Source organism: Sapajus apella, unplaced genomic scaffold (genome assembly GCF_009761245.1).
Source record: "Sapajus apella isolate SASKATOON/1434 unplaced genomic scaffold, GSC_monkey_1.0 scaffold110, whole genome shotgun sequence".
In the NCBI taxonomy this organism is placed as follows: Eukaryota; Metazoa; Chordata; class Mammalia; order Primates; family Cebidae; genus Sapajus; species Sapajus apella.
The window spans coordinates 176,962-190,057 of NW_022437050.1; the positions used below are offsets into that span (position 1 = coordinate 176,962).

Genomic DNA, 13,096 nt, shown 5'->3' on the forward strand with positions numbered 1-13,096 from the left:
AGGTTTAAAAAAAAAAAAAAGAAAAAAGTGTCAAATACTTGGCTCTTAACTTTCAAAACGGAGGTCCAGGTATAAGCTGGGAAAACTGTGGAAGGATGCCAATTCTTCCAAATCCAGCCAGCCTTGGGGGGCAACCTCCTTGCAATAGCCAAGAGTACTTCACCACACTTCACTATCACCCCCATCCCTCCAATGGGAGATGGAGCCTAACATTGGGGTCTCACCAAGTGAGGACAATAGTGGACCACCCTCTACCTGTGAGGCACTTGAATGGGATTGCCCGCTGACCTGCTGCCTCTCACCCAGGCCGAGTTCCCTAAGCCTGGTCTTGGTCTCCTTCTGTGTTGCATTCACATGTCTAACACGGGGCCAGATTCATCACTCTTGTATTTTTTCTCCAGATTTGGCTACTTCCGTATACTAAGTAAGCCATATCTGTTGAGAAGGTTATAACCTGGGTTCCATGTGTCCTTTGGGAGATTTAGGGGGGCAGAAATAATAGGTGAAGTTTGGGCTTGCTATGTTCATTTTTCTTTAGCTTTTATTAGATTCTTAAAGGAATTGCTGATCCAGGAAAAGTTGAGAACTGCTGGAATGCAGGATACATAAGGTCCCCCATAGTTAATAAAAATTGTGCCTACTCTGTGCCAAGCTCTTTCATGTTTTGCCTCATTTATTATTCATCCCAACCTTGTGAGCTAGGTGCTAACCATGTCCCCAGTTTACAGGCAAAGCGGATGGCTTCAAGAGGGTAAATGCTTGATTTGGGTGGGAGAGCTGGGCCTTGAATCCAGGTGCATGCTCAGGTCCACAGCCCTGGGTCTCCCCCTCCACCTCTTCTGTCACAGAATGTGCTAATCCTAACACATCCATGCTTCCCTTACCCATTTTTGTTTTGTCACCTGGAATCTTCTATAACTTTTATTAAATGTTTAAATGTTATTTTAAGTTTTAGTTTGGACTGATGAACTTTTTGAGTAATGCATCTTCATGCTGTAGGACACAATTTTTTTTTTTTTTTTGAGACAGCAAAATAACTCACTCTGCTTGGCTCACCGCAATCTCAGCTCACTGCAATCTCTGCTTCCCAGGTTCAAGCAATTCTCCTGCCTCAGCCTCCTGAGCACCTGAGATTACAGGCGCATGCCATCATGCCTGGCTAATTTTTATATTTTTAGTAGAGACAGGGTTTCACATGTTGGCCAGGCTGTTCTCGAACTGCTGGCCTCAAATGATCTGCCCCCCTCAGCCTCCCAAAGTGCTGGGATTACAGGTGTGAGCCACTGTGCCTGGCCCACAAAGTTCTTTTATTCTGTAATAACCTATTTATGTCTTTCTTCTTCAGGGTGGACCCTGAGTCCTAAAACCTGGAATCTGACCAAAAAACTCTGACTATTTTTTGTCTCTATATTCAGATTTTCCAAATTTCATATTCCAAGTAAATAATTGAAAAGTGACTACCTCTGTTAGTAGCTGCTGTTCCTGGGATGCTCACCGAGTGCTTGGCATGGTGCCAACTGTTAGCCTCATGACCTCATTTGATCCTCCCGATGTCCCTGTGAAATAGTTAGTATTATTATCTCTATTTTATAGTTAAGGAAACGGAGGTTTAGACCCAAGATGTGAGTTGCCCAATGTCACACAGCTACTGACCGGCAGAGGTGTAATTTGAGTCCAAGTCTAGAAATTAACTAGTACTCCACTTGCCAAGCCACTGGCCTCTTAACGGGTTGGCAGATTTATTCCTGTGCATGCTTCAGTGGTGACAATGACCCAGCAGTCTGGGTGGCTGGAGAGGAAAAAGTAGGGCTGCTTTGCCGCCAGTTAGGAGATCAAAACAGAGAGGACCTGTCTGCCTGAGGGGATCTGATGAACCCTGAGTCCTCCTAGGGCCTGGCTACAATGAGGTGACTTGGAAAGGCCAGAAAAATGTAGACTCTGGCTAGGGGCAGATCTGGACCCCAGCACCCTGTGGGGATGTAAGCCACTGCTTGGCCAGTCTTCCTTCTGGAAAGAAACAGGAGACTGCTACTGCCTCTCTATGCTACCTGGGTGACCTCCAAACACCAGTAATGAATGAGATCATCAGAACTGAGCAGCTTAGGAAATGCCTTTAGTGCCTTGTGGCTTCAGATATCCAAGGTCCAAATTATAACTTGCATCTGCCCAGTGATTTGCATTTCAATGATTATACTACAATGATCTCATTGAATCCTTTGTGCGTCCTGGTGGGCTGTGATGATCATGACCATTTGCTAGAACGGAAGAGGCGAGATGAACTACCCAAGGTCATGCAGAGCCAAGACTCGAACCCAGGCCCTACTGACTCCAAATCCCATTTACTTGCACTAGATCAGTGATTTTTAAACATCATTTCATGGAACCCCAGGGTGACTGGGGCAGGCCAGAACAAGGGTCTCAGGAGAGGGAAGAGGCTGAGAAGGCTCTGTCTTCTCTCCACTTCACTATGGACTGATCTGATATCAGATTTCTGTGTAAAGTTTATTAGAAGATTTGTGTTGCTAACAAAATTGTTTTCAGAACTGTCCCAAATGATTCCTTCTTTTCTGGGAATTGAGTTCGAGTTTTCTTTTCCTAGGGCCCCCATTTCTTTTTTTGGGCAAGAAGAGGCCTGCTGTCTGTTGGAGGATGTACTCAACTACAGGATGGTAGCACAGGGGAATACAAAAGGTACTGGACAAAGAGGCAGAGGACCTGGGTTCTACTTCTAGCTTTGGTGTGACCCAGTAAAGTTATTTACCTCCATCTCCCCCTGTGTAAAAATGAGGGAGTTGGCCTAGATAATTACTAAAAATCCAGTTCAGGGCATATAAACCATAGATAGTGAGATCTTAGGGGTACAACATCTACAACTGAATGAAAATGTAATGTTTTTTGGTACGTGAATTTTTATGGAAAGAGAGTCTACTGCCTTCATCAAAGTCTTAAGGCGGTTTGTGATACGGAATCTCTGGCTTCTTCTTCTTCTTTTTTTTTGAGTCTTGCTCTTGTCACCCAGGCTAGAGTGCAACGGCACGATTTCGGCTCACTACAACCTCCACCTCCTGGGTTCAAGTGACTCTCCTACCTCAGCCTCCCGAGTAGCTGGGATTACAGGTGCCCGCCACCATGCCCAGCTAATTTTTGTATTTTTAGTAGAGATGAGGTTTCACCATGTTGGCCAGGCTGGTCTCAAACTCCTGACCTCAGGGGATCCACTCACCTCAGCTTCTCAAAGTGCTGGGATTACAGGCGTGAGCCACTGCACCTGGCTGATTTTTTTTTTTTTTTTCTTTTTTGATGGAACTGCTGGACAATCTTGTTTCTCCTTTTGTGGGTATCAAATCATAAGAATGTTGTGAGAAAGGCATTTCAGGAAGGGAAACTAGGGCAATATGCAAAGATAAGCCGAGCTAAAGGATGGAAACTACAGGGAAGAGTAAGAGACTGTGAGTAACCCAACAATCTCGTTTGTGCCCCTGGATCCAGCAATGCCTGACACCCCTACACTTTTCAACCACATCAATCACTGGTTCTCTCTCCTTTAAGTATTTTCTCTGTCAATCACCTATATAATGAATGATCGATGTACTAATACTATGGAAGAGGCCCTTGCCATTTGTAAAATCATGAAGCTCAACTTAGAAAAGCTAAGTAGAAAGGGAAAAAGGGATGGAATGGGGGAAGAGAGTTCCTTCTATGCTTTTCTGAATGTTTGAAGAAAAATGTTTGATATTTTGTTCACTGTCCTTCATTCTCTTTTCAAACTGGGAGCTTTCAGAGGCAGCAAAGATCTTAGGATCAACCCCACCATTACACAGATGGGGAACCGAAATCCAGAGAGGGGATGTAACTCTCTCCTTTTCATGCAATAAATCAGTAGTAGGAGTGAGACTAGAACCCAAGTTATGAGCTCCAAAGAATGCTGCACCTTTCTGTGTGACCTTCCTCAGTGCTTTTTTTCCAGGCAGGGTCACAAGTTAGCAGAGTGTGGGAGGGTTCTTGTGCCCCTGTGTGTTGCTGGGTGGCAAGGATCCACACCTTATCCAGAAACATCTGCAGTTTGGATGTCTTTTCAAGTTCTGTGGGCATAGGCAAACAATCAGTGGAGTGTTGGCCCCGGGAGGGAAGGGAACCGGCCCCGGGAGGGAAGGGAACCAGCTCCTCTCTTATGAACCCCAGCCTGGGGTCATCCCCTCTCAGGAAACAGGCCCATTTAGGGGATTGACCAGGGAACCCCACCTGGGATTGGGGCTCTAGGGATCAGGACCAAGCTCGACATTGCTCAGTGTTGGTCAGAGCAGGAAGGAGCCGCAGGAGGATTCACATGCTCCTAATGGTCAAAAGCAGGTAAGTAGGATTTATTAGGCAAGTCCAGGGGGTAACGTTCAGCCACAGGGCCAGATTGGTGCAGTCCCGGAGGTCAGTAACCGCAAAGGCATAAATGGGACTTAGGAGAGCCTGCGCTAATTGTCCTCAGGACATGGTGAGAGCAGCTCTTCTGGGGTGGGGGCTGGAGGGCAGGGAAAAGGAAAGCGAAGAAGGAGCCTAAGACCCAGGACTGGGTCAAATCCGAAGCGGAAGCAAGAGGAAACGCAAGGCTCTGCCTGCCGCTCGTCCACAAACCACGCAAAGCCGCACAGGAGAAATGACCTTTAATGTCCGACTTTGTTTCCAACCCCACCAAAGTGCCATCCTTCAGTGAAGTACAAGTAGGGGCTTGAGAGGTACGAAGTCACGACACACAGAACGCCCCCGGCTGCCTCCTGGGCGCACGCTCGCTCCGCCCCCGCAGGGCGGCCCCACGCGCACACACATGCGGAACACACGCACACCGCACAGACACACGCACGTGCACCCACGGTTAAATACAAGTAGAGAGGGACTCGTTTATATATACACAGAGGGAGAGAGAGAGGTAAATCCCGGCGGCGTCGGGTCCCCCAGGCTCTCAGCATGCTCGGCCCGGCTCTCTGCGTGGTACCTGGCACCCATGCCCCTGCCAGAAAAGCAGCTGCCCCTCTCCCCGGCCCTCCCCCCGGTTTCCCTTGGGGCGCGCGTCTACCCGGCGCGGACGCTCCCCTCCCCCCTCCGCCCGCCCTCCCCTCCCCCCCACGATGATTTCCTCCCCAGGGAAAGGAAGCTGCGCACCGGGACCCTAAAACTGCCCGGGCGCCAGGGGCATGTTGCTTTTGAAGCCCGGCTGCCCGTTGGCCACGTCGGCCGCGGGCTCGCAGCCCCCGTTGCTGGCGCCGCCGTCGGTCCCGGGGCTCTCGGGCTCCGCCAGGAGCTTGAAGGTGAAGAGCGGGCCCGAGTCGTGGCGGCCGCGGCGACCGGGGGGCTCGGGCGCGGGCAGGCTCAGGAGGGCGCCGGGCGCCTTCCACTCCGGGAAGGCGTACAGCTCGACCGGCGGCGGCGCGCCGCGGCCCAGGTAGCCCGGGCTCGGCGAGGCCGAGGGCAGGGTCCGCTGGCTGCCGCTCAGGCAGCTGCCGCTGTCGTCCAGCGAGTCCTTGCGCGACTGCGAGCGCTCCAGCGAGCCGCCGCGCGTCCACGGCCGGTAGGTGTAGGCGCAGCCGCCCAGGCGACGGCGGCGGCGGCGGCGGCGGCGGCCGCGGCACTGGCACCCGAGGATGCGCACGAAGGCGCGCTTGAACTCCTTGCTGGAGCATGGGTAGATGATGGGGTTGAGGCAGCTGTTGAAGTAGCCCAGCCAGAACACCACCTTGAACACGGCGTCGGGGGGCTTCAGGGTGGAGAACAGGGAGCCTGCAGTGGGGAGGGGGGTGGGCACGGGCAGAAAGACAGCAATTTGTGAGTAGTCAGGCTCTCACCCCAATGTGCTCCTCCTCAACCTTGTCAGCCTGCAGCGTTTCTGCCTTTCCCAGAGCCAGTTCCTCTGCCCGGAATACTTCCCTTTCCATTTCAGAATGAATGAATCCTACATTCATTTTTAGGGCCGGCCTCGAAAACTTCGCCTTTGTCCATGAAACCTTTCTTGATCTAGTTAAACAGCAGCTAAGCTCCTATGATTTCCTTCGGTAGCACTTGCCACCTTCAATCTAAGGGCTAACAATCATCGCCCACAATTGCACATCTCTTTTGGGTCAGTCACCGTGATGGGTGCTTTCCCTATGTTAGTTTATCCTGCATAAAACTCAAGGAAGTAGATGCTGAATTATTTCCGCGAAAAGTAGAAGGTGTATTAAAGACCTAAATGTGAAACGTAAAGTTTTAAAGGTAAAAGAGGACAACATAAAGGACTATCTTTTTGATCTAGGGGTGAGGAAAAACAATACTTCAAAAGGACGAATCATGAGGCAAGAATCTGAGAAGATATTTACAATGTCCAAAACAGTCAAGGGATTGATATTTAGAATATGCAAGGAACTCTTACAATCAGCAAGAAAAAGTGTTCCCAGTAGAAACGTGGGCAATGGAAATGCGCAGGGAATTTACAAAATAGGAAACTCGAAGGCTAATGAACATATCAAAAATAATCAAAATAGGCAGTCAAATAAAAACGGCAAAGAGACTGAGTGCAGTAGCTCATGCCTGTAATCCAAGGCAGTAGGATCACTTGAGCCCAAGGGTTTGAGACCAGCCTGGGCGGCATAGGGGGACCTTGTCTCTACAAAAGAAATAAAGAATTAACCAGGCGTGTTGGTGAATGCCTGTAGTCCTAGCTACTTGGGAATCTAAGGCAGGAGGATCCCTTGAGCCCAAGAGTTCAAGGTTGCAGTGAGCTATGATCATGCCACTGCACTCCAACCTGGGTGTCAGAGCAAGACCCTGTCTCTAAAAAACAACAACGACAATGAAAACCACAAAGGGACATATGTGATAGGTTGGCAAAAATTAGGAAGCTGGATAGTTCCAAGTGCACACAGGCATGTGGGGACATGAGGAGCCTTGTGGGGACATGAGGAGCCTTGTGCATGGCTGGTGGGGGCACAGGCTGTATACACATACTGGAGAAGACTCTGGTAGCACTTGGTCTAATTAAGTATACACATACCTTGTGACCCAGCCATTCCGCTCCAGGTCACCGATCTCAATGAATTTTCACACAAGTCCATAAGAATTCATATATGAAGGGGGCTCATGGCAATATTGTTTGTAGTGACAGGAATTTGGAGACAAATTCCTCCCTGGGAATGTCCCTCCCTGGGAAAAGTAGAATGGGGTAGATGCATTCTCGGATATTATGCAGCACTTAGAGGCCTAGGGTGACGTGTCCACATGGCCACATGGAAAGATCTGAAATACACGGTTCTTTGTGAAAAAAGTAGGAAACAGAATGAGATTTATGACACAATACCGTTTAAGTAGCTCACCAAACAACCAGATGCATTTTGCAAAAACACTTTCAAATTAACAGAAACATACTAAAGACAGAATGCCTAGGGGTGGAGGCAGAGGGAAATGGGAATGGGAATAAAAGGAAATAAATCCATATAATAAGAGAGAGGCCTGGCATAGACTCATGATGATGAGACATTATGAATAAGAAACATGATTAATTCACCCCTCTGAATTGGAGATCCCAAAACATTTTATGGCAATATTAAATTAAAAACAATTTCCATTTTAAATATAAGTCAGGAGAGGTTAAATGATTTGCCCCAGGTCACACAGCATGCTTGTAATATATCTGGGATTTAAATTCTATTTGAATAAAAATGTTTTTTTTTTTTAAAGATGCAATTAATAATACTCTGTATAAAGATGAGAAAATGGAAAAATGCAAAAATAAAAACTATTTTAAAAGCACATATAACTCCACAGTGCCAAAATACCACATTTTGGTGTATATACTGTCAGATTTTTCCTCTTGTATATACAAATAAAAATTTTTTTTTTTTTTTTAAGACAGAGTTTCGCTCTTGTTACCCAGGCTGGAGTGCAATGGCGCGATCTCGGCTCACCGCAACCTCTGCCTCCTGGGTTCAAGCAAATCTCCTGCCTCAGCTTCCTGAGTAGCTGGGACGACAGGCACGCACCACCATGCCCAGCTAATTTTTGTATTTTTAGTAGAAACGGGGTTTCACCATGTTGACCAGAATGGTCTCGATCTCTTGACCTCCTGATCCACCCGCCTTGGCCTCCCAAAGTGCTGGGATTATAGATGTGAGCCACCGAGCCTGGCCTTAAATATTTTAAAAAATGGAATACTTTCTAGAACATTGTGTATCTTCTAATCATATCTCTGTCCCTACCACCTGGCTTGTGGCATATTAACTTTTGTATTCCTGTCTTCTCAGACTGAGCTTCCCAAGGGCCTGTTGTATGGGGTCTTCATTGAATCTATTTGTTAAATGAAGAGTCCAACCTGCAAAGTCCAACCATTTTGCAGGTGGAGACACCAAGACCCAGAGAGTAGCTGAAAGTCCCTGAGGTTGTTGGTACAGATGCCACAAGGATTCCTATCTGTGATTTTGGATTGCTCTTGCATCTCTTCTCTGTAGCATTTCACCTTCTTGATTATTTGAGATTTGGCCTGTTCCAAATCTCAAATAATCAAGAAGGTGAAATGCTACAGAGAAGAAATACAGGAGCCTGACTCCTAATTCTCTGCTCAGTAACTCAGTGGTGGCTGCTGGAGGGCAATGTCTGGGTTCCTGGTGCAGGACTAAGTCAGCCAGGAGTTCACCTTAGAAAGGTTATCCATACCTGGAGATAAGTGCTAAGTATAAATACTGACTTCTTCAGGTAGGGGGAAATGTGGCAGTGGGCTACTTTCTAGGTTTGGTCTAGGTGAGACAAGGGAGGGCACCATCTTTTTTTTTTTTTTTTTTGAGAGAGTCTCACTCTGTCACCCAGAGTGGAGTGCAATGGTGCGATCTCACCTCACTGCAACCTCCACCTCCTGGGTTCAGGTGATTCTCCTGCCTCAGCCTCCCGAGTAACTGGGGCTACAGGTGCCAATCACCACACCCAGCTAATTTTTTCATATTTTTAGAAGAGATGGGGTTTCATCATGTTGGCCAGGCTGGTCTCGAACTCCTGACCTCAGGTGATCCACCCACCTCGACCTCCCAAAGTGCTGAGATTACAGGAGTGAGTCACTGCACCCAGTCGGAGGTCACCATCTTGTGGTCTGATTTGTGACAAGACTCATACCATTAGGTTTTGGTCTCACTATTGGAGCTACTCTTTTGGATTAAGACAGTGTACAGAGGCCCCAGCTGAAATGCAACTATGGTATATGAACATCAAGTATTCCCTGATGGGGGAAGTTGTCCCTGTCCACAGGGATGGGCTTATTTCCATCACTGAGTCTTGAAGAACATAGGAAACTGACCTTGACAAAATCGGAAACTGGAGAATAAATTTTGGGGAGGGCTAGACACAGAGGTTCACATCTGTAATCCCAGCACTTTGGGAGGCCAAGGCAGGAGGATAGCTTGAGTCCAGGAGTTCAAGACCAGCCGGGGCAACATAGTGAGACTCCCGTTTCTACAAAAAAGAAAATTTGGGGGAGAAGTAGAGTGAGGGAAGCAAAGTCTGGAAGCCTTGTGCATTACCCAGGGATGAGTGCGTATGAAGGCAGCACATTACTTTGCATGGGGACTCATAGGGCCTAGGATGGAGGCTGGAGCGGTGGCCACAGGTGGGCAGGATACAGAGCAGGAAAGCATGATTGTTGCAGACAAGTTTGTGACTTCGTTTGGTGCCAGCGTGAAGGTGGTTGTGAAATAGGCAATAAATGGATAAATGGGGATGCAGCCTGAGAAACTGGCTCTTTTAAAGGATACACAAATATAAAAAAATGCTAATAGCTAACATCTATCATAGCCACCATTTATACTGTGTGTTAAATGCAAGTCCTGAGCTAGCTCTTCACACTACCAGTTATTGAATAATTACAATTGGAAGGTACCACTGAGTAAGGTACTATTGTTGGTCTCATTTTCTTTTGGATCAGAACACCAGTGTAGGATAGTCATAGTTATTTAAATTTTTATACATTCATTCATTTCATTCATTCATTCATCTGTTCCACAAACACTGAGCTCCTGCTAAGTGGTAGGCATGAGGACAAGCCGTGGGAATACAGAGATGAGTTTGAGGTGTGGTGTTGTACCATGGCAGCTAAGAGGCCATTCAACAGAACAAATGTAGCATTGCGGAGGGGGTGTAAGTTTCACTCTTCCCCTGTGTACAAGTGGCGTATCTTTTTTGGTTGTTCTTCACGTTCATCACACTGGAAGCGCCTTGTCAAGGGCAAAGATGGGCTAGATTTTTGCCTTTGTTTTCTTACAAAGCACCCTCCAAGAACCATGGCCCTGAGAAGTGTCCAGCCAAAGGTGAGGAGGTGATGCCAACTTTTCTCATGGGCATTTGCTGCCACATTTTGGGTTTGGGCTCGTTACACTGTTTACTCCTCTGAGAAGAAGGCCATTCTTTGCCCTTGGCTGATTAGGCAGTGTGGTCAAGTGGCTGGAACTCGGAACTTAGGATGACACAAACCCGTATTGAAGCTCCTCTTGATGTATTGGCTGTTCTATCTTAGAAGAGTTAATTAGCCATCTCAGCATCAATTTTCCCATCCATAAAATGGGGACAATATCTGTGTCATAGAGTTACTGTGAATACATGAAAATATCCATGTAAAATACTTGACACAGGGTCTGGCATCTTGAAAATAATAAATAGTGATCATTTTCTAAATATACTTTACATCCTGGTCCATTCTCCTCCAGGAACTCAGCTCTGATTAGCCCCACCCAACTCAGATGGACTTCTTTATTCTGCACCCCACAGAAGTCACACAGGCAGATTGTATTTATTATTTTATCATTTGCTTTTTCATGTTAAGCCATCCCAGGACTGGCTGAGCCTTAGTTCATCACCCAGATTGTAAATTCCTTCTGGGAAGGAGCTGTATCTTCTTTTCTTTTCCCCTCTAGATTTGTATATATTTTTTAATTTCAAAAGTAATACATGCTGAATTTAAAAATTACATATTACAAAAAGTCTGCTAAATATAGAGCAAAAATACTTCATTTCAGCAGAAGGAATCAGAGTTAACAGTTTTGTTTTGAATCTCCCTAGATTTTAAAAAGGGTTTTTTGTTTTACTACACATACCTCTCCCCAAATTGCTCTCTTTGCTTAGAGTATATAAAAGATACTTCCCTGTCAAGGTATGTGGTGCTATTTCACTTCTCTCCCTACCCCACAAGGGCTGCATTACATCCTACTGTCCGGATAGAAGGTAGCTTTACTTAATGCCTTCTCTATAGGTGATTTCCAAATTTTGGCTATTGCAGACTGCATTGATGGAAAGCTAGATGCATTCACTTTTTGCCTGCACATTTGAGGGTTTCTGTACAATAAATTCCACATGTGGAATCACTAGGTCATTTCCACATTTAAGCACTGACAGCCACATGGCATTCTGAACTGGTTGTACTGACTTACCCACCTATCAACTGTGCCTGAGTCTGACATTTTCCCTACAACTCCCCAGCTCTGGGCTCTTTCAGCCTTTTTAAGCCTCACTTGTTTGGTAGGTGAACACTGATCTTGCCCTCTTATTCTATTTGCATTTCATTTTACTTTGTCCTCTTGCAAAGGAGGGCACCCTGAGCGAGTCTACAGTGACTTCCGACAGGGAGTCCCCCTTTTTGTTGGAATGGGGCTCCCTGGGATAGAATCCTGGCTTTAGCCATGTGACCTTGGGCCAGTTTTATACTGTTCCTAAGCCTTAGTTCCTCATCAGTAAGATGGGCTAATGATAGCACTGACCTCTCTGAGTTGTTGTGAGGATTGAGCAAGGTAAAAACATGTAGAGTCCTTATAAGCACTCTGGATCCCAGGTGTCTGTCACCCAGTCAGCTCTGCATGAACAGTAATTAACTAAATAATAATTACTGTTCCTATAAATCCCTGATTGGGCTGGAAATCTAATTTTAGGGAACATATCTGAGATCTATTTTACTAACTCCACGTATCATTTTGGTTAAAATGCTTTCTAATTTTGTGCCTGTTTTCCATCTTTAATTGAGTGGTGTGAGCTGGGTCTTTTTCAGCCTTAAAATTCAGAGTTCTGGCTGGGCATGGTGGCTCATGCCTGGAATCCCAGCACTTTGGGAGGCCAAGGTGGGCGGATCACCTGAGGTCAGGAGTTCAAGACCAGCCTGGCCAACATGGTAAAACCCTGTCTTTACTAAAAATACAAAAATTAGCCAAAATGCTCGCTTGAACCTAGGAGGTAGAGGTTGCAGTGAGCTGAGAACATGCCATTGTTCTACAGCCTGAGCTGTCTCAAAAAAAAGAAAAAAAATTCAGAGTCCTCATGAAGTCGGAGATGGATGCCTTGCCCATCCCTGCTGTGACATGCCTGCTTCCCTAGACTCTCACCACAGCGGGGCAGTGTGGGTCAGGGGCTGGACCGCCAGACTGCCACAGAGTCCACAAATTTTTCGGCCCCCTCTCTCCTTCTTCCTCCACTAGCACAGCAGCTGCTGGGATTTGGAGGGTCCTGTTTGCTGCACTGGCCTGCCCTGGTGAGAACCAAGAAGCTGTCGTTAAGTGACAAGCTGCCGAGCCTTTTAGGCATGTAAAAGGATGTGTGACAGCGATCTTTTTCCCTGAGCACACAAACAGACCTGTCACTGGAGAAGAGCGTGGTGGGTGAAGCTGCTGGGAGAGGAGAATAAATACAACGGGGTGTATGGGTTCTTGGAAGGCCTGCACGCTCTGTGCTGGAACTCCTTAACAATGCCACTAACCCTCTGTGCATGTTCCTGAGCCCGGCCCTCAGTCTGCCTCCGCTTCTCTTGCTCATGGAATGTTCCCGATGCTCCTTGCTCTGCCTCTTGGAATCATGGCTTGCCAGGCCCAGGAAGGCTTCTTCCTTAATGGAGGGTCAGTGAAGGTGAGAGGAGTGACTCACTCAAGGTCACTCATCTGGTGAACGCCAGAGTGACCACCAGGACCTGTCCAAGTTGCCATTTATTTGCTTCAACAAATATGTATTGAGGCAGTAAAGTTTAGTGGTTAAGGACCTGCTCAGACATCATAGGTATGTAGATCATGGCTCAAACCCTAGCCCTGGCGTTCTCAGCTGCGTGACCTTGGAGAAGATATTC

At 47.0% G+C, this 13,096-nt stretch overlaps 1 protein-coding gene across 1 annotated transcript in view; it reads right to left on the reverse strand.

The window, feature by feature from the left end:
• Window positions 1–4,640: 4,640 nt before the first annotated feature.
• Window positions 4,641–13,096, reverse strand: part of ADRA1B (adrenoceptor alpha 1B) — a 56,764-nt gene continuing 48,308 nt past the window's right edge. The window contains exon 2 of the mRNA XM_032259538.1: window positions 4,641–5,766. Coding sequence (XP_032115429.1) covers window positions 5,159–5,766 — 608 coding nt within the window. The 3' untranslated portion in view covers window positions 4,641–5,158. The remainder of the gene's footprint in view (window positions 5,767–13,096) is intronic.